The sequence below is a fragment of the Pelodiscus sinensis genome, chromosome 5 (assembly GCF_052426305.1).
Source record: "Pelodiscus sinensis isolate ZL-2025 chromosome 5, ASM5242630v1, whole genome shotgun sequence".
In the NCBI taxonomy this organism is placed as follows: Eukaryota; Metazoa; Chordata; order Testudines; family Trionychidae; genus Pelodiscus; species Pelodiscus sinensis.
The window spans coordinates 84,127,994-84,149,890 of NC_143056.1; the positions used below are offsets into that span (position 1 = coordinate 84,127,994).

A 21,897-nucleotide genomic window follows, 5' to 3' on the forward strand; every position below is an offset into this window, starting at 1 on the left:
AGCCAGGAAGTCCTCTGCTGAAGTCACAGACCACCCACAGGAAGCCCGGCCTACCAGCCCCAGATAGATCTGCACCAAGGAAGGCTGCAAGTCTGCCATGGGCCAGGAGTCAGTCTCAACTAACAGAACCAACCCTCACAGCCAAAGAGACCTATATAAAGTGTACCCAACCAAAGTGCACTCCAGGCAAAAAATGTCTAGCCCCAGCATCCCAGCCGCCTCCTCCTTATACACACTCCTTGCTCACATCTTTCAGCTTCTTCACCCAGGGTTTCTGGGCCTTACGGAATCCATCCTCTGCCTCTTTAGTCTCTTTAAAGCCACCAATCATCTGCTTATGGTAGGCCTCCTTCTGCCAGGCCTTGATCTTATCTGCATCTTCACCAGCGAGATGGTTCCGCACCTCTAGATGGATCTCGCTCAGCCTGTCTGCCGCAGTCAGGAAAGCATGCCAGGTCTTCTCTAGGGTTCCATACTGAGGGCCTGGAGAGGCAAACAGGAAAGTGGCCATTACAACCCCATGTCCACTGATATGGGGACAAAGTTCAGAAACTAGCCACCTCTCATCATACAAAAGACATCTCTGCCCACCACCAGCATTCAAGACAATGTGGACTGTTCTCTGCATAGACAGGAAAGAGAGGAAGGACTGGGTGTTACAGTTAGCAGAATTAAGTATTAGCAATGAACAACCCTAACTGTTAATCTGGTCCTGCCCCAATCAGTGCAGGATGGGACCCTACAAAAATATTCCTCAGGGGCTTTGCCTGACTCGAGCTTAGAAGAGGTCAACAATGGCAGCTTTCTGGCTAGAGCTTAGAGTCAGTGTCACAGACTAGTGGGTACTTTCGAACATCTGTTCTAATACCCCCTAATTCCTTGTTACACTCTAAGGCTCCACCATCTCTAAGGCTCCACCATCTTGTGATCCAAATGCCAATTACCAGCCATAAGATACTCTTAGGCACGTGTGTCCCTGTACTCTCCTCCCAGGCTACAGGTCTTCCTTTGTACACCACTCCATGAAAGCTGAACCCTCCAGCACTAAGTTTGGGACATCTCCCCCTTCCAGAATGGCAAACTTTTTTGTAATGGAGCACTTAGAAATGCAGAGGGAGCCTCCTTTTCCTGCAGGGGTCAGAGAACTGGTGCCCAGAAAGGAACTACAGAGCACCTCTGGAACTACTTGGTTTGAGCTAGGAAAGAATACACAAGATCCAGCTCCATGCTGTCCAATGGGTGTGCTTGTTTCCTACAGAGGACCCCAACCACAACAATAGATGGTGCTCTAGGAACAGAGAGCTTCTCCCAAAAACCTGTGCCCACCCCAGTCTGCCTTCCTCACCCTTCTCCACAGCTGTCCTCCATTTGCGGGACCACTCTGTTAGCTGCTGAGCATAGTTCTTCTCAATCTTGGCTCGCTCTTGGAAGCAGGAGATGAGGTCATTACAGAGCCGGTGCCCATCATCCACACGTTTCACTGTCCGCTTGTAGTTACCAGCCTGAAAGAGCAGACAGTGCACTGATTTCAAACTCACCCACCCACCCTAAGAGCCAGAGTCAGCAGGTCAGGCCACCACATAGTTAGGGCAGGTCCTGCTGAGGCTAGCAGCCTGGCTAGGACCCCACCGAGTGCCTCCACAGGAGGAAGTGAATGTATTCTGGGAGGGCTTAAAGAGAGGTTCTGGCTGCATATTCATCTAGACCTGAAATCAACACCAGTGGGGAACAAGAGGCATCACTCAGTAGCTTCTGGGAAGGAAGGGACCATCTTTCTTGGACACCAAGAGCTATACACTTTACTGAGTCCCTCTCCAGTACCCCAATCCCAAAAGCAAGTCATTCTCTCTCCCTTCCTCTCACTCCAGGGGTATAGCTTATTACCCAGAGAGCTTGAGAACTGAGCCCTAACTCTATGGGTGATACATAATAGACACTGCCCTCCCTCCTAATGATTCCTCTTACCTCCCAAAAACTGCCCCCAGAAGCCTCTCCACCAACATCATCTTCTGATGACATAACCCTGGTTTTCTTGCAGCAAAGAATTTTTGCAGATTTTAATGCAGCTGGAAAGAGAGAAAAGCCATTTGTAGCATGACAATATCCAGGACCGAGCCACGCTCCAGCCTGACAACTCAACATTCTCTGGCATTCTCTGTAAGCCGTGCACTTGTGCGGCCAATCAGGCGAGATTCCAATGCCGCCCCGCTGATTAGCAGAGCAGCCACAGATAAGTTTTTGTTTCTACTGGTGGTGCACATTCACACATGCCTTGGTGCAAAAAATAAAAATAAAAAAAAAATTACTCTGCACCTGCATAGAAAAAGATTAGAGGGAACATTGCTCAGAGACACTTATGGAAGGGATTTGAGTGAGTTCCGACCAATTGCCAGCGGGCAAGTGTCCATATCACAGCACCACTGTCCTTGACCAACTCCCTTGCTCAGTTCCAAGCCAGGAGGTCAGAACTAAAACAGGAAACGTAGACTCAACTCCTCTCCTGGCTAGAAAGGATCCATTCAAGAGAAGCCAGTGACACATTGGAAGGGATGTTGTGGAAGAAACTGGCCCTGCTACCACCCAGGCTGTACCTGTCCTGGAGACACTGGTAAAGCCAGCACCTTTCACCAGCACTGTTAGTCTCAGCAGAGACTGCTTCTTTTCGCACCAAGATCGTCAGAGGAAGAAACATTGAACTACTGAGCATGCTCAGCAATGAAACTCTCAAAATAAGTTGTACTGAGAGAGATGACTCTGGTGTCCCAATATAAAAGAATGAGGAGGATTAAGGGATTACTTCAGTTACTGACTAGAGAAAACAAAGCCTGATGGTCACCAGGAAGGCATGTCCTGAATGGGGTGCCGCCTGCAGGAATGGGAAGGGAATCATAGCCACACCTAGTGCCATTGATTCAAGGATGTGCTTAGGTTTCTGCGCAGCAGCACTTTCTTGGGAACACCTCAGCTGGGTAATCAATGCTCACGTCACGCCACAGTCTCCGTCACCACATTCCTGTGCTGGGCACAAGGAATCTAGTGCAGACAGCGACGGAGGCCCCATCTCACCCCAAACTTATACACTGTCACTAACAATTCCTATTCAGCCCAATATGTAATTTTTTGGCTGAGACTGGATCCTGGCACTGCTGTCACATAAGGATCCTGGCATTACCACCCTTTGGGAGAGGCAGGGGGAAACTGGAGAAAGGAGCATAGACAGACATATCCCAGGTTTGGTTAATATAGGATCAGCATGCTTTGCTGCTGCTCTTCTCCTCTTACACATTCCCAGTTATAAAAAGCTTCCCTCACACCCTAGAAAAGTATCTGCTCACTCTGCCAGCCCCAAAGCAATACTCACACAGCAGAAGCAGCCTGAGATGAGTCCAAGAGACCAGGTTTCCCCATGACCCCTCAGTGTCTTTTTTTTTTTTTTTTTTTTTTTGAGTGGTTCACCAGAAAGCAGAGTCCCTGGTAGACTTCAGAAGACACACAGAGGGAACCAAGGAGAGGGTTAAGTACCATCTGCCTAGCAACACATTCAGATAACATGAAGGGTAGTAGAGGTGCATCAAGGAAATTCTTCTGGCTTTCCAAGAAAGTTCCAACTTCCCCCAAACCATCTATCCTCTAGGAAACACAGTTAGAGGAGCCAGTCATCATACCAAGTGAAAGAACTTTGCATGAATACAAGTCCATTGGTTCTACTCCTGTGCCCAGCAACAAAGTAACTACATACCTGAAAGAGAGAAGAATGAGGACTGTGGAAGCCCCAGCTGCCAGGAGTGATTTCTTGGGTTCGTCCAAGTCCTCTAAACGTGGTGGCGAGGAAAGAGATGCACAGACAGTTAGACCCTGCTGCTCTGACAAGTAACAGTACTCTGAGAGGAACCTGGGTCTCTCTCTATGCTCAAGGAAAGGAGGGGCACCCCCCAGCAGTTGCTGCCACTCTCCATCTTTGAAGGTGCCACATTTCAGCATAGAGAGGAGATGCCAAATCCCTGTGTCACAAGATCCATTCTCAGAGACTTCAAAATAGAAGCAACAGAGCAGCATGACAGCATCGTGCGGGAAAGGTGCCGTTATAACAGCTGAGCAAATGAACAACCCACTGCTGGAATGGACTAAACTAAATGAGGTTTCCCAGGCTCAGCAGCTGCACTGAGCTTGGTCCTCCCTTCTGTTGCAGTACAGCCTATATGTCTTGTCTAGCTTCCCCCCACTGCTGCTCGCACTTGGTTTTTCAATTAAGCCTCGTGCAATTTATCATGCAATGCAGGAGAAACAAGAAGCCAAAAGAACCAAGCAAGGATGTAACCTTTCGATTAACTGGCTAATCGATTAGTCAATGCAAATTGCATTGACTAGTCAATTAGTCAATAAGGGCACCTCTGCCTTTGAAATGTAGCAACAGCTCCAGGGCTGTGGCTATACTTCAAAGGTGAAAGCTCTGCAGAGAGAACAGGGCCAGCAGGGGACTCAAGCTGTCCCCTGCTGGCCCAGTGCTCCATGCAACATTTCAAAGAGGCAATGCTGCATGGAGCCTGGGGCAGTCCCTAGCTGAGCCCAGGCTCCACGTGGTGCTGCCACTTTTGAAACACCGTGTACAGCTGGCCCTGGTTGGTCTCTGGCTGGCTCTGGGCTGCACACAAAATTTTAAAGCGGGACCACCGTTCCGACTCCAACTGGTCTGGCCCCAGGCTCCACGTGGTGCTGCCACTTTGATGTATCCCTTCCTCTTCTGAAAAAGGAAGCAAGGGGTGGAGGAAGTGACTATTGACTAATGTGTCGACTATCCAATAAGTATTTTCTTATTGGATAGTCGACTACTTGTTCACATCTCTAGAGCTAAGTGATAGACATTTTATTGCACTAACCATAACCCCACTCATAGACCAGGACCCCAGTGTGATAGGTACTTCACACACATGGAGACAATCCCCTCCCAAGGAACTAGTACTCCAAGTGGTAGTAACATTTCTTCTTGTTTGGCTTGGTTTGTTCTGACTGATTTTCCTGTTAGAAAGGGATGTCCTGTTGAAGCTAGATGGCTATGATGGCTGAGAAATAATTAAGTGGAGATAACCCAAAAGCCAACAGAATGAAAGCTGCAGCACCTGAGAAGGGAGGGGATTTTTAGTCACATGAATCTTTGGCAGAGAAGGGCAGGGGTGAGGGAGTGGGATGAGTGGCAACTTGAGTCATGGTGGTAACCATCCATCAAGTTATATTTTTGGAGAAATAAAGTGTTTGTTAAAGAGTCATTGCCTCTTGTATTAAAGTGTAGAGCTCAGAGGAAATATTTCTGGGACTTCCTAGTCATCCTCCAATACCATGAGACATTACACTCCTGATGTTTCTAAAGGTAGCACACGAGCAATTAAAAACATATATATTTAACCCATATCCCCAGCTTTCTCTATTCATCATAAATGAGCAAGAAGCACAAGCCCAATTTAAAAAAAAAAATCCTTCTCAGGGCACTTTTAAAGAGAGTATTGAATCCTCCTCCAGCACCCAGGGAGGAATGAATCACAAACATGTTTTCAGACTCTGGTTGCCAGTTCTGACTAACTACCCTGCATGACAGCTTGGGGGTGGGGCTGAAAATTGTTTCCCGTGCTATGGAGCAGCCACGCTCCACTAGGGAGAAGCCAGTCAAAAAAGGACACAGAGAACCCGGGTTCATTTGTTCTACAGTTTTTACATCAAATATGTTCAATTTATCAGTTGGAAGGATTTTTTTTTTTTTAAATCTGCCAGAGTCATTAACTGACCCTGGAACCGTAAAACCAGCTGGATTTACAATGCCTAAACAGCAAAAATAATAGGCATTGTAACGCAAAGCAGCTGGCATTTGGGTTAAGGCACAAGCCTCTGCTGGAGAAGCATATGCCCTACCAAGACAGACCCACTGGACTTCTGTAGGAGAAACACGTCAGGAAATGAGAGGGACCTTTTTTGGTATGAGCCTTTTCTAGAGCTCCTACACATTGAATCCATGTCAGTCACCAGGTCACAATAACCCCATATGCAGACATTTAGGCTAAGTGTACACTGCAGGCTTCTTGTGCAAGAAGCCTTTTGTGCAAGAGTTTTTGCGCAAAAACTTCTTGCGCAAGAACACATCCATACCTCAAAGCGCATCGTAAAAGCAATGTGCTTTTGTGCAAGAGAGCATCCATACCACATGGATGCTCATGCACAAGAAAGCTCACAGAATGGTCGTCAGAGCACCTGTGCTTTTTCCCTTCCCTGCAGAATGTCCACACTTGCCTTTTTGCGCAATAGCTGTAGCGCAAAAAGGAGTTATGCCTCATAGAAGGAGGTTTACCTACAATAGAAAAAGTCCTCTGTTTACTGCCAATTTAGTTGCGTAAAAGTGCATTTGAGGTGTGGACACTCTGCAGATTTTTGTGCAAAAACCTTGCAGTGTAGACGTAGCCTTAGAGAAAACACTTTATAATGAATACAAGCACTGAAAAAAGAGTAGCTACCACTGCCACCTTGAGCCCCAGGGTAACCAAAAGGTTTGCTCTCCAAGTTGCTTATTCCTACAGCATCATGTGTGCTGTCTGCTCTGGCCAACAGCCTGAAAGCAGGGTCCGTCAGTAAAGTTTACTAGCAAATAAAAAAAAATTCTCTGTAGATCTATATACTACACTGCGAGGCTGGTAAGTTAGCAAAGCCAGCCCAAACTCCATGTAGAAGAATCTTTAGGGTGGCTTTGAGGAGTGGTGGGCAGGGATTTTATTTGTGGGGAAGGAAGGATACAAACTAGAAGCAGAAGGATAGTCTGTTAGATAGTTTAATACTATTGCCACTTGATTGTAAGTCTTAGAACAGCTGGCATTTTCTTAGAGTCCCAGGTGCTGGAGTAAGATTGTTACATGAGATTCACAGCTTTCATTTTGAAGGGGTCCTAGCCTCATGGTAGCTGAGATATAAAGCTTAAAAACCCTGGCCCAAGCACACAACAAAAAGAGTGACATTTTTAAAAAACATTTCAAAACCAAACTTATGATTTTAGAATGTCTGAGGCTGGCTATACTGTTATGGGTCATTTCACCAACAGAGACTCCAAGCCTGTCTTAAATACAAATTACATTAGTTTTGTGGTCCCAGCAGAGTTCCTTGTGGACATGGCAGAGGAGAGGCCACAATATCAGAACTGAAGGGGGTATGCAGATCAGAACCCAGGTTCCTTGGCAGAGGCAATAGCAGTACTGAAAGAGCAAAGGCTGTACAAGATCAGGATTGAGGAATGGGAGGTGGGGTCAAGAAAAGAAATGCATCTGTCTCTCTCTCCTCCCTTACACACCAGTACAGGTTGAACCTCTCCAGTCCAGCACCATCTGTGGTCTGGCATGATTTTATTTAGCTGGATGTCTGCTTATCATAGATGTGGCCAAGTTTCTTGTGATCCCATAAGTTTGTTTACAGCCACCAGTCCTGGCTCTCAGGGTTCTGTGCTGTTGGTTAGCTCTAATTTACCCCTAAATGTCTTCTACCAGCCCTGTAAGTTGTAATGCTGCTGCAGCTAGACAATATTGACCTCCCGTGGTTTGGCAAATTCTCTGGTTCATCATTGGTCAGGTTCTGAGGGTGCCCGGTTAGAGAGGTTCAACCTGTATTGGAAGAGAATTACATATTGCCTTGTTTGCTCCTGCAAGAGTACTAACCAGGACTGTCTCATTTGGCAGCAAGAAAGCTACATGCAGGGGGCATCAGAGATTTCCCGCGAGCAGCTGAGTAGGAGAGGAGAAAAATATGGAGATTTCTCCACCAGAGTTAGACCCCATAATCAAGAGGGATTTCAAAAACCTCTTCACAGCAAGGACGTGGCCTGAGTTATACAACCTCTTCTCACAATTAGCTACCCCAGCTAGCTAGATAAATGTGCCTGAAGAATCTCAGATATAAGAAGGTGCTAGAGGTGCTCAGGGTTTCTTCAGATAGAGGTTTCCTACCCAGCAGCATTATCTAAGCAGGTCTCAGCACCAGAGAGCACATTATGTCAGGGCTGTTCCTGCCTCCGGAGCAAAACTGAGTGGCAAATATCAGAATGTGAGGCCCAATGAGGAGAGTAAAAGGTTGTGGAGGAGCTGCTAGCTCACCTTCCATTTTCCCCAGAGAAGCAGAGGAAGTGATCCCCCAGAATGACAACCCTGTTTCAGTACAAGAGGGTTGGCTTCTTTTCTGTGTTTGGTCATCTCCAGCCTCTAATTATCAGGTTACAAGCCAATTCCATCCTCTAAATCCAATGGCTCCACAGGGTTTAAACCAAGACTGGCTGACCCTAGAAAGTTCATACAGCTTCCCAGAGATAAAGGCTAAAGCACTGTAGGCAAAGGAGACCAAGTGGAGGAATTTCCCCTTCCTCTCCCTTCCATGGAAGGAACAGCCAGACTCTAACAAGCATTACACATCAACACCCCAATAACCAAGTATGTCCATAGCCCCTTTACAGTGCTCATACCCTTATCCACTACTTTTCCATATAATCTCCCACCCATCTTTATGCCTTTGTCCATGCAGCCCCAATGTATGAACTCTTTCTACGGCCTGTGATGCTAGATAACCATCTTCTAGGAAGAAACAAAAATCTTTAGTCACTGTGTTTACCCAAGGCAGGCAGAGAAAGCCTCCTCCCTGTGCACCTCTCTTTGATACTTCCACCCTCCTTAGTGCCCACTGCTGCATGCTTATGGGCAGGGCCTGGACTTCTCCATTTAGTAAAGCGAGGGACCTACTGAAATAGGGAGAGACTGAACCTCCAATCTCCCTGAGTTCTGGAAGGCAGGTGCATTCAGCTCTGCAAGAGCTTCGCCTTTGAAGCACATTTGCACAGATAAGAGTTCATGGCCTTTGTTACATGTGTGTTTTTCCATCTTCCCCCTCACGTCAGTAACAGCCAGACACAGAAACCAGTTGCAGGACAACCCTATCCAGAAACTGAGGTTTTAGTCTGCCCACCTTAGCCAGGTGGCTTTAAAAAGGAATGGTTTTGTTTCCTTCTTAAGGAATTTCCTCAGACACTGAAGCCAAGCCTAGCCTAGTTTGGTAGGAGCAGGCCATGTCTAGCTCGGTTCAACTTCAGGGGGCACAGGGCTTGTGTAACTGGTTTGGTTCTCCAGATAATTCTCAGCCCTATACAAGAGAAAGGCAAAGACACGGTCCCTGCTGCAAGCCAGTCCCAGCCAAAGTTAAACAGACATGTAGTGTCAACGGTCAAACTTACAAGAAAAATTGAGGCTCAAGCCTCCATAGCTCATTTTTGTTACTGTTCAGGCAGGCTGGCTAGAGGACTAACAATGAAAGACACGCCTAACCTGCCATCTTATCTACGAACAGCCAAGAGAGCCTAGACTCTTTTATCTTTTCTACCAGTCTACTGCCTGAAGAAACCAACTGATCCCAACAGACACCACCCCCATAGTAAATATGAATTTGCTCTGAGCTAGTGATGTGCTCTGCATTCACACTATACAATAACTTCCCATAACTGCCACACAGTACACACTCACTTCCAACAGGTCCCCTCAATGGCTTGCAGCTACTCCACTGGGTGCTTGGGCAGAGATGCCAGATAATACAAAGATCCCATAAGCAATAAGAACATTAGAGTGACTGTATGGGACATCCTTGCTGCTGGGGAGTGGCTGTCTTTCACAATAATGTTTGTCCCAAACCAGGAATCACATCCTGGGTGGAGTCTTCTGACTGGGAAAGAAGCTGGGAGCCAAGGTTTCCCAGCCGCTCCCCTGAAAGTGGAGCTCCCAAAGCTGCCTAGTCTAGTTTAAAGATCTTCAGCTGGGTTTGCCAAGTTGGAGAGAGGGAGGGAGAGAGCACAAGCTTAGCCAGAACAGTAGATGCATGCAAAAGTCACTCCAGAAGTCTGCTAGTGAGAAACAACTGCAAAGGTCAGACAGATCCTCATCACTTCACCAGAAAGGTTATAAGGATTGCAGTGCATCAATGAAATACACAAAGAAATCCCACATTCTTTGAAAGGTGAGAGATTCTGTAACAGAGGGACAAGCTCACAGGACCAAGCAGCTAACTTACACTTCTCCTGGGCACTGGGACTTAGCTTAACTATCTGCATTGGTATCCTCCACAACTCTGACATCCTGAATCATAGCAGAGACTGCACCATGAGCCATTGTTACCTTAAGATGCTCTTACTGCCAAATGCTATTCCTCACGCTGCAATATTCCTTTATTTAGCTTCAGGCTGCTGCTTTTCCCTGTTGTCCAACGGTATACCTACACTACGCAGACTACACTAGCATAACTATCTATGTCAGCATAGCCCTGTAAGGCAGACACAGCTTGCACTGACAGATGTTTTTATATTGGCATAGGAACACTGGCCCCCTGAACAAAGTTAGCATGACCAAGCTGAATCTCCCTCCCTTTTCCAAGTAGAATAGTGATAGAAATGTAGCCGTGTTAGTCTGGTGTAGCTGAAACAAAAAACAGGACTATGTAAAGCCCCAACTGTCTGGAGGGAGGGATGGGGATGGTTGGAGCAATTGAAAACCCTCAGATGAAAAGGGGGGTTTTAACATCTCTTGTTTTAACAAACAGGTGTTAAAAGCTGCTGTTAAAAGACAGGGGTATGCTCCCTGAGCAGGAGAGCCTTTTGACTGCCTAACTTGTACAAGCTAAAGAAGTGATTCTCAACCTGTGGCTGGGATGCCAAAATGGATCATGACCAAAGTTCCCTGTAAGCAGAGTGCTTTGGCAGCCACTCAGGGGAGATTCAAATGATGCCCAGCTGATTAGTATATCACTCAGAGCTAGGGTTTGTTTCTATGGGTGGTGCACATTTCCACATGGCGTTGTGCACATGGAAAAATTATTCTGCACATGGATGGAAAAAAGTCTGTACATGCATGAAAGAGATTAGATGGAACATTAGTCATGGCCCCATTTTAACAGGTTTGCCAGGATTAGTGCTAGACTTGATGGGGTCTAGGGCCAAAGCCCAAGCACTTTGGCTCCAGATGACGGGGCTTAGGCTTTACCCCCCCATATGAAGTTAGAGAACACCAAGCTAAAGAGAGCTTGCTGCAAGAGTCAGGGAAAGCCCATGACCAGAGAGAGAAGGCTGGACCAGGCAGAGGGACCAGAAGCCCTGAAGGCATGACCATAACCAAAGAATGCTCAAGGGTGGTGAGGACTGAGGGAGGGAACAGTATACAGGTGTTTACTATTTTCCATGGATCTCCTGAGCTTTGCCTATAATAGAAATATAATTGGAATATATTGTTTATCCATTAGGGACATGTGACAGCCAAAGCAGCAATGCAGACTTTGCCGAGGAACTTCTAAACCAGAATATCTATGGATATGTCTACACTACAAAGTTAGTTCGAACTAACGGACGTTAGTTTGAACTAACTTTCATAGGCGAGGCGCTAGTGCTCCGTTTAGTTCGAATTAAATTCGAACTAACGGAGCGCTTAGTTTGAACTAGGTAATCCTCATTCCACGAGGATTAAGCCTAGTTTGAACTAGCTAGTTCGAATTAAGGGGTGTGTAGCCCCTTAATTCGAACTAGTGGGAGGCTAGCCCTCCCCAGGTTTCCCTGGTGGCCACTCTGGCCAACACCAGGGAAACTCTACTGCCCCCCTCCCGGCCCCGGACCCCTTAAAGGGGCACGGGCTGGCTACGGTGCCCGTGCCAGGTGCAAGCCTGCCAGCACCCATCCAGCAGACTCTGCACCTGGCACGGATCGAGCCACCCATCCGATGCCCCCAGCCCTCCCCCTCTTCCCGGGACCAGGCTGGCGGCTCCCGGGAGCTTGCCCGGGACCGCAAGAGGCGGGCACCCGCCTGGGCTAGTGCGGACATCGTGGATCTTGTCCACGATCTCTGCACTAGGCACAGGAAAGTGGCCGGCTTGGGCAGGATAGCTGCCAGCCTGGCCACCCAGGAGCAGGTGTGCAAGAGAATCAAGGGGGTCCACTGAGACCCCCTACCCTGAGCCCTGAGCTTACAATGGCCGTACTGGGTCAGACCAAAGGTCCATCTAGCCCAGTAGCCTGTCTGCCGACAGCGGCCAACCCTAGGGACCCTGGAGGGGATGGACCGAAGACAGTGACCAAGCCATTTGTCTCGTGCCATCCCTCTCCAGCCTTCCACAAACTTTGGGCAGGGACACCACTCCTACCCCCTGGCTAATACCACTCCATGGACCCAACCTCCATGACTTGATCTCACTTCCCTTTAAACTCTGTTCCAGTTCTTGCTGCAGGAGGCTGTGAAGGCTAGGAGTTCCACAGGTTGACTCTTTGCTTTGTGAAGAACAACTTTCTGGTACTAGTTTGAAGCCTGCTACCCATTCATTTCCTTTGGTGTCCTCTAGTCCTTCTTTATGGGAACTAATGAAGAACTTTTCTGTATGCACCCTCTCTACCCAACTCCTGCTTTTAGAGACCTCTATCCTATCCCCCCTCCGTCTCCTCTTTTCTAAGCTGAAAAAGTCCCAGTCTCTTTGGCCTCTCTTCATATGGGACCTGTTCCCAACCCCTGATCATTGTAGTTGCCCTCCCCTCTCCCTCTCCCACCTCCTTTTCCCAGTCTCCCCCAGTTTTGTTCAATAAAGACAGATTCCATTTTGGAAGACACGTTATCTTTATTTTGTACATCAAGAAGAGGGGCTAGGGAAGGGTAAGTGGAAGGAGGTGAGGGAGGAATGGGGCACGAGCCCCCGATGGGGAGGACTGGGCTGGCTCTGCGGGCTTCTGGGGGTGGAAGCTCTCCTGCAGCCCCCCAATTGCCCGCTCTCCCCAGATGGCAGCCTGCGGCAAGTGCAGCCGGGCTGATGGCCGAGTGCTGTGATGTGCCCAGTGTGGGCACTCAGGGCACTCCAAGCCAGGACTGCTTTGCAAGCAGGGCTCCCCTGAGAACTGTCTGTTCGGGGTGGGGGTCGGGACCCTTTAAGCACAGCCCTCAGCTAGCCTGAGACAGCATCTCCATGCTCTAAGTCCTCCTCTGATGCCCTGCCGGCACTGCTTCCGGCCATCCTTAACCCCGCTTCAGGGTCCACTTAATGCGGACGCGCTAGTTCGAATTAGCAAAACGCTAATTTGAACTAGTTTTTAGTTCTAGATGCGTTAGTTCGAATTAGCTAAGTTAGTTCGAACTAAGTTAGTTCGAATTAGCGCTGTAGTGTAGACATACGCTCTGAGAGTACAGATTTGGGAAGGTTTAATGAGGATGTTTGAGTAACTAGGGTATCTTGAGAGACCAGTGCAGCTTGACCATGAAGTACCCTAGAAGAGGTACCAAAAGAGGTACCAGACAAAGGCTGGAAAGTGATCCCACAAGCAGGGCTGTCTTTAGACATACACAGCAGCTTCAGGCACCACTAAATTAGGAGCACCTTATACAGTTGCATATGCCTAGGGACAGAAAGTTAAGCAGTCGCATGCAGCACCAGCTCCAGTGGTAAGGATGTTAAGAGGTGAGTAATCCACTAATTGTGTAGCCAATACAATTTTTATTGATTACACAATTAGTCGATAAGGGAAAGCTTCCTCAGTCCTGGTTCATGCCAGGTCTGGGAGCTGCCTCTGCAGTTTAAATGTAGTAAGAGCCAGATGCGCTGCATGCCCGGCTCTTACTAAAGTTAAACAGCAGGAGATGCAGCGGGGGTAGCTCCTGGACCTGGCATGAGCAGGAACTGAGCCAGAATTGCTCAGTTCCAGCTCACGCTGGGTCCAGCAGCACCTGTCTGTGGGAGCTGGGCACACACACCCCCACCCACCCACCCACCCCTCTGCTGGAGCAGCCTCTGCAGGTGGCGAGCCTTTTAAGCTGGCTCCTGCTTCCTCCCCCCCTTTCTGCCTCTGACACTGAGGCAGCAAGGCGGGGGGGGAGAGCGAGTAGTCAACTCGACTAGCCAATAAGCCTAGGCTTATCAGGTAGTCTACTACTTTCTTAGGGTATGTCTACACTACCCCGCTAGTTCGAACTAGCGGGGTAATGTAGGCATACCGCACTTGCAAATGAAGCCCGGGATTTGAATTTCCCGGGCTTCATTTGCATAAGCGGGATGCCGACATTTTTAAAACCCCGCTGGTTCAAACCCCGTGCAGCGCGGCTACACGGGGCACGAACTAGGTAGTTCGAACTAGGCTTCCTAGTTCGAACTACCGTTACTCCTCGTGAAATCCTGGGCTTCATTTGCAAGTGCGGTATGCCTACATTACCCTCCTAGTTCGAACTAGGAGGGTAGTGTAGACATACCCTTACATCCCTATCCAGTGGCTCCATGCCATAGCCACCCTCACCCACTGGCTCAGTGCTGAGTCTCTGATAGCACCCAGCCTCCTCCCTTGTCTTTCCCCTTTCCCCGGCCACCCCTTCTCCCACACAGGCAGTGCTCAGCCCCTGCTCATCAGGTGAAGGCAAGTGGCACGAATGCAGCCGAAGAGGCTTAGGAGGAGCAGAGAGTGGCCATGCAGCCAGCAGCTGGAGAGAAGTGGTGGTTTCCCCTTCAAAGCGCCACTTCTCTTCAGCCAGCAGCATGGTCACCCATTACTCTTCCAGCCTGCACTTCCCACTTGTTGCCCTAAGGGTGTGGGTGAGCATCTCTCTGCTCTGCTGCGTTGCCAACTCTCCTGGACAGTCTGGGAGAGTTAGCAACCTTCTGTCCCCCAGAGCTTCTGTCTCCGTCTCTCACCCCATGGAGTGGCCATTTCCCTTATGCAGGGGTTGTGTGTGTGTACCAGTGCTGGGCTGCGTAGGGTACCAGTACTGGTAGGAACAGCTCTGCCCACAAAGCCAGACCCTGCCCAGACTGAGGAGACCTTAGAAGCACACAGCTTTAATAAGTGGTCCTAAACAGCTGCTTGGTGGACGCCCGCAGTCAGGACTGTGCCATCAAGACTTCACCTCCCTACTTTCGTGGCACCATAGCATGGTTTCCGCCCCACTTCATCTACATTCACCACTAAGTCATGCTGCTTCCCAGATCCACCCACAACCTGTTTTCCTCATACTCCTAACAAGTGACCTTAGTGCATACAAACCCTGTTTGTCTTTTTAGCTCACTTGGCTGTTTGCTTCAATCCTGTGCATTTCCCACCCCTAAGCAATCAGAGTCAGCTAGCATCAAACTTGCCAGTGAATTCATGCCAGCCTCTAAACTCATTTCGGCTGGAAGGAATCTTCAAGTGAGTTATCTAGTCATTCCTCTAATGTTGTAGCAAGAGTGATTTCATCTTCAAACTATCTGAGGCTGGTGTCTAACCAAGTCCTGATTAGCTCCAGGGAAGGCTGCCATTCTCTTCCCATTGGGAACTTGCTCCTGCTCCAGTTTGTTCCCCCAATATTTAACCTAGATTTCTCCTACTACAGCTCAAATCCATAGGCTCATTCACACACCTAGACTAATGAGGATACATCTGTAACAGAGATGCCTGTGAGAAGTAAAGAGATATCTTCTGACCATCCGGGTAGGCAGCATCTGTCCATTACCATACACATCTTAAATAAAAAGCTTATCCTTGGTGCTCCTCCTCTCTAAACTCTCCAGTCTTCAATGAGGTGCTGCCAAACAGAGCAGAATAATTTGTGGTTATTTTTACATTGGAAACTCCTATTCATTCCAAAAGGCAAATGTTGCACAGAGATGGAGTCACTATGGCTACGTCTAGACTGCAAGCCTCTGTCGAAAAAGAGCATTTAAACTACAACTAGTGCTTTCGAAAAAGTACGTTGCTTTTTCGAAATAGGGCACCCAGGCACCCTGGATACTCTTTCGAAAAAGCACAGTTTGCATTTCATAGCTCCTTTTTTCGAAAGAGCACTTCTGAAAGAGTATAAAATTCTGCCTGAAAAAAAATGTGGAAAAACAGCTCTTGCGGAAGAAGGGGGTTTTGCGCAAAAAGGAACAGTGTAGATGGCACCTTTTTGTGCAAAAGTCTGTTGTGGAAAAAGTGACCGCTCATTAATTATGGCAATATTCCACGCTTTGCTTCATTTGCATATTTCTTATGCAAAACAGCGTAGTATAGACATAGCCCAAGATTTTCCTGAAGTGCTGGGAACCAGATGAACAACTCAAGAGTTCTACTTTCTCCTCTTCAGGTTACAGAGAAGGTAAAGACCACAAGACAACCACTAAAAGAAAAACAGGATCATAAGACAGGATCAAGATTTCTCATTTTGAGAGGATATAGCCTGGTATAATGAGGGAGAGCAACTGAAGGGTGGAGGTAAAGGGGTGCCCTGGTGGCAATACTACATGTTGCAGTCAGTTCCTCTGCTTTGATGATCTCCAGGTACATTGTTCACTCTTTTGGCACCAGATCTAGTTTACTCAATTGCTTCCTCGGAGAGGAAAATCTAAGCGATATGAAAGGCAACTGTGGGGGGTGAGGAAGAGTTTAGAGCCTCATAGATCAACAGCTACCCACAGTACCATTCTGCAAGACCAATAGGCCATCCCTACACGACAGAGAAGATCGAAGCTGCTGCGGTCAATCTTCCGGAGTTCGAATTAGTGGATGTAGTGAAGACACACTAATTTGAACTGAGGGGGTGCTCGGTTCTGCTCCTATGAGGAGGACTGAGCCTGCGAGGAGTAAGGCAAGTCAACAGGAGAGTGTGCTCCCATCAATTTCCTGCTGTGTGGACAGCATCAAAATTCTATTCAAGATACTTTGACTCCAGGTACGTAATTAACGTAGCTGGAGTTGTGTATTCAAATTTATCCCCTAGTATAGGCCTAGCCATAGTGTCTTGGGACATCACACGTACCAAAAAGGAGCATATTTTATTTAAGGGGCAGGGAGAACACCCAACAAACAAGAACTTTCATAACATCTCCTGTCCTCTGATAAGAGCAGATTTAAATACCTCAGCACTGCTCTCTTCACTAGCCCTATAGTATGTTGTGCTCCTTAAAGTATGCATAGACAGCAGGGTTGAGCAAGGACTGCCACTAGCAACTGGGCTAATATGTTAAATACTCAAGCTTTCAAATTCCTCCTACCAAGATTGTTACAGAACTCCATTCAGGGAAGTCAGGTCATTTTGCAATCTTCACACTGCCCGAATAGTGCAGAGAGAGTATAACCAGGCATAGAATCTGCCTCCCTCCTTTAAGTGTCTATAGAGTTCTTCAGAATAAAGGGCAAACATCCATTTAAATGAACTTCAAAACCCAGGTGTTACCATGCACCACAGATTCCTCACTATCAGAATAGATACAGAAGAATGGGACAGTCAGCTCTGAGAAGCGCACACTGTAAAAGATCTCTTATTTAGCACCACCAAAATTCTGGCTTCTTCCCTCCCACTCCATTCACCAGAACAGAGACTCTTGCCCTTGCTTTTCAGTGCCCAGCCTGACATGCAGGCAGGGTCTCTGAAGCGTTAGTACAATCCAAGGTTTTTCTGCTTGGCTTGCTGAACCAGGCTCTATCCCACAGCTGAAGAGACCAGTTTTCTATTTGCATTTGAGGTAGAGCCACCTTGGCCTTCCTTACTTCACAGTGTAACTAGAGTGCTTCCTCTCTGGAAAGACTTCCAGATCTGATCACTAGTCCAGTCCATAAGTCCAGCCACCTCCCTTTGGAAGGCAACACAGCAGAGACAAACTAGACATATTCTGTGAGTGTACAATACACATTGGAGGCTCTGTGGGCACTGGCACAGCACCCTCCAATCCGCTCAAAGCCAACACCAGACTTTGACCCAGGCCCTTCTAGTAAGGACAGAGCAAAGAGCAGACTAAAAAGACTAGAAAACAAAATAAAGATGGAAATGCATCCAGGAATGCTTAGAATTAATTGTTGTTGTTTTTTTAAAATGAGAAATGTGCTATGACATCTCCCAAGCCTACATAGGACTGCATGCTTTTATTAAAGAGCATGCAGTAATACCCACCTCTGAGCTCTACTCAGCAAGGGCCACACCAACAAGACAGACTCTGCGTTAGCAGAAACAGCACAAAAAAGTTTGAAGCACTATTGTTCAGCTGTCTGTAAATGTGGCATACACATTTATCAGTACCCACAGCACTAACATGAGTAAAGCAATACAAACTCCAGTTGCAGAGCAGGGAGGTGATTTGACTAGGCAGGCAAAGTCACACAGATCAGTGGCAGAGGCGAGTTTAAACTGAAGACTACAGATATCAATGCTACCAGCTAATAAGTACGTGGAAATTTATGAATTGCCATCAGCTTGTACGCTGACTGCAGTGGCTGTTCTAAGCCTCTAGGCTAAACGGGGCAAAAAGTTAAATAGGTTCTTGGCAAATCAATCCACCCACCAGGAGAGCCTGGGACATCATGAGATCACACTTGCTCTGTAGGCAACAGAGAGTCACACTCCTGCTAGCTGGTACCATGGTGTTCTAGCTCCATTCCCAATTTTTCAGAAGTGTAGAAAACAGATCTTAATGCTTTTAGTATCTTGACAAGGAGCATGGATAAGGCATTGGTTCAGTGACAGTCTCCTAGTGGGGAGGCTACATGAAAAAAAATAAGAGAACGCTGCCATTGCGAGAGGTACCCACTCCGATACCCACTGTTGGCCTCTAAGGAACCCTCTTGGAAAGAAATAGGTAGAATTTGACATCACTTCTGACGGGGCCTACCCTAAAGAGAAGGTACCACTATGGAAGACACAAGCCATCTATAATGGGATAACATGGAGGCATGCAAACAATGGATTTAGAAAGTTTTATAGCTGATCACAATTATGAGGAACAGTAAATTTTAGAGGTAAAACAAAATAAAGGAGAGTTTGCTCCTTGTTTAAGAGACCATGCAAGGCATTCCATTCTAGTCTGCACTGGAGCTCAACTAGTTGTATGTCCTGATTTCCCAACAAATGAGGCCCCTTCCCCTGCTCAGGGCCCTAAGGAATTACTTAGAGCTGGCACTATACATAAGCAGACCATTTCTCAGGCACAGCCCCAAACCTCAAGAGACTAAAAGAAAAAAAAATACAGAACAGCATCAATTAGCATAGGCATCACAAAAAGCATTAAAGAGAACGTGCATGAAAATCAATTAGAAAGAATCAGGTTAAGTAGCCTGGGAAATATTTTGCTTGGGGGGGGGTGAGTGTCTCATTTTTTTGCTTTTAAAAAATAAGATATCCAATTCATCTGCCCTGAAGACTATATAATGATTGGAGAACTAGAGAAACGTTGGCATCAAAAGAGTCAAGAGAGAAAACTGACCAGATGAAAGATGGAGGGAAGGATTATTTTTTTAAAGTTGTGGGGAAGAGGACGGTGGTTCTTTAACAACCTGAAGGACTAGTATTAGGAAAAGGGCATCTAGATATTTAGAATGTTCCTACGGCTTCAGTCAATGTGCAAGAACTGAAAATAAACATCCCCTAAGATTTCCAAGGAGACCAAGGTGAACCAGGAAGTCAGATTTGATGTTTCTAAGGCTAAAGGAGTTTTTAAATCCTCTGAGGTGTCCTTCAGGTTGCCTTTGGCAGGTTAGAGTGCCCCAGTGGCACTCCTAGATTACACTCTGCCTCCCAAGAGTCTGGGAGGCTCAATCCATTAGTGAAATTCATGGAGAGAAGAAGCTATTACAGCACAAAAATATGCTTAGAAGGCCAGTAACATATGTTGTCTCAGCCCACAGCTCTAGGGAGCTTGAAACTATTATACCTTTCAGTGAAACAAAGCTGACTAATCTCAGGAACAAACACAGAATTTACTGCACCTACAAAAGGATAGTCCTCATGTTGCAGAAACTTCACACACACAGTAAGACAGGCTTACATTTAGGACATTCCATTAGAACAATAACTGCTGCAACAGGACAGAGAGTAGTTAGACATCCTGCAACAGCTCCCCTATTCAAGCACATCAGCCTCCTTCCTCTCCTCTAAAGAAACTGCTAAATTCACGTTTCATGAAGACTTCCAGACAACTCATCAGACACCCTTCTTGTTCAGTTTTGTATCCTATTTCTAAGGCCTACAAAGATTTTGAGGACAGCCTTTATCTGTTTGCACAGTTCTCCCTTTATGGTGTTATGCACACGCTCCAGTCTGTAAATAGTGATAAATAATTTGCCTGTGCAGAAAGAGCCTCTTTTGTAAATACTAGAATGCTGTCCGCCCTTCTTTCTGGGATTATTCATGGCCATTATTTTTAGCAGATGACAGCTTCTGGGATTTGCCAATATACCTATTTCTCTCTGGAATGGGAAATGAGGGTAAGGCAATTCAGCCACTCTATTACAACCCCCAGCTAGAGAACCTGGCTCTTTAGCTCAAATTGTAGAGATTTTCACTTTTAGCTTTAGAAGACCTTGATTTAAACCAAGATGCCAGCCACTACTCACCACAAATGGAATTGCTTAAGCAACAATAAAATTATAATCCCGCAAAAAAAGACAAGCAGCTCATACCACACCTGCTAAGAGTAGTACAACAGAGTATTTGATTTCAAAACAAATAAGATTATGATGCCCCATCAAGGCTACGTCTAAACTGCAGGCTTCTTGCGCAAAAAGCTTTCTGCAGAAGAGATCTTCTGCAAAAACTTCTTGTGCAAGAGCGCGTCCACACTGTATGGACGGAAAGCTCTGATTGCTATTCACATAATAGCCACCAGAGCATCTGTGCTTTTTTTGATTGGATCTTTTGGCGCAAAAACCCCCTGTTGCCCATTCACACACACCTTTTTGCACAAGAGCAGTAGTGCAAAAAGGAGTTATTCCTTGTAGGAAAAGGTATACCTACACCGCAAAAAGCCCACTGTTCTGTCGATTAACTGTAAATTTTCTTGCACAAAAATGAGCTTGTGGTGTGGACGCACTGCGGGTTTTTGCGCAAAAACCTTGTAGTGTAGACATAGCCCTAATGTCCTAATTTGCTTCATGACCATTGGTCCATGCAGTTTTGCAATCCTCTCCCAGGAAGACAGTATCATATGGTATGACAACCTTGAGTAAGGAAGTAGATTTTGGAGTCAATGTCCACCCAGAACCAGCATGCAGGATTTTAGCTGGTTCTTCCACAAGCTAAAGGGCTCCGTATCTTCACTAGAAACAACACCAAATATTACAGTGCCCAATAAGGGGATTCTGTTCACTCAGAACCAAGGTTTCAGACTTTTATGGTTTGGATACATAAACCTCTAATGGCCATTCACCTCACCAACAACCTGCCCCAGCCTTCTTTATAGTGTGGACCAAATCCACAATCCTGTGTAGTCCCTCCCAACTTAAATCCTGTCAAACCATTCACTTGTTGGCACTGCATAATGAAATTTGAAGTGGGCAATAGATCCCAGCCCTACAATATGTTTGTTCTCTCATCACTGGATAGGAAAGGATGGAAAGTCTTCACAAGAAGTAGTAGTACAGAGCTCTTAGGTAAAAGTCTCAGCAGTTACAAAGTGGGGAGAATAGCAGGCCACTCACTCACACATTTACCTTTGTCCTCAAAATGTAGCTGCAAGGAAGTAAGAGAATGCTTCAGAGACCACAATCTCTTCTGGTGAGGTAGGGATCAGGAATATAGGGGTTACCAAAACAAAAACAGACTGTTGGTCCATCTTTAAGTGATAGATTGTCAGCAAGGAATGTATGATGCTTCATAGGTAAGTAATCCTTCCCTGACATATGATGTATCTAGTTGTGCAATGCACGAGAGAAAATTCCAATTTGACCCCACCCAGAGAGACAGAAGGATCCTGACTCTAGTCATTTTACTCTGAAGAGCAATTTTAAATGCTATTCCTATTACACAAAGAAAAGCATCAGAGCACTCGTAAGACGTAACTACTTCTCAGCTACATTTGAATTCCAGAGTGGGGCGGGAGAATGATACGATTTTTATGCAACTTACTACAATAGTATCTTCATGAGATTGACAATGTAATGGTTCCTAG

At 46.7% G+C, this 21,897-nt stretch overlaps 1 protein-coding gene across 7 annotated transcripts in view; it reads right to left on the bottom strand.

Moving 5' to 3' along the window:
* PACSIN3 (protein kinase C and casein kinase substrate in neurons 3) overlaps positions 1-21,897 on the bottom strand; it is a 31,579-nt gene that overhangs the window by 7,405 nt on the left and 2,277 nt on the right. Inside the window, exons 2-5 of one of the 7 annotated variants that reach the window (XM_014579646.4) lie at positions 3,740-3,812; positions 1,966-2,066; positions 1,346-1,502; positions 248-483 (exon numbers count right to left, since the gene is read on the bottom strand). In XM_014579646.4, the coding sequence (XP_014435132.3) occupies positions 248-483; positions 1,346-1,502; positions 1,966-2,019 (447 nt within the window). In that variant the 5' untranslated portion in view covers positions 2,020-2,066; positions 3,740-3,812. Of the gene's footprint in view, positions 1-247; positions 484-1,345; positions 1,503-1,965; positions 2,067-3,739; positions 4,115-21,897 lie in introns of those variants that run through there. The other 6 variants (XM_075927659.2, XM_075927660.2, XM_075927661.2 and 3 more) reach the window with 6 other exon arrangements.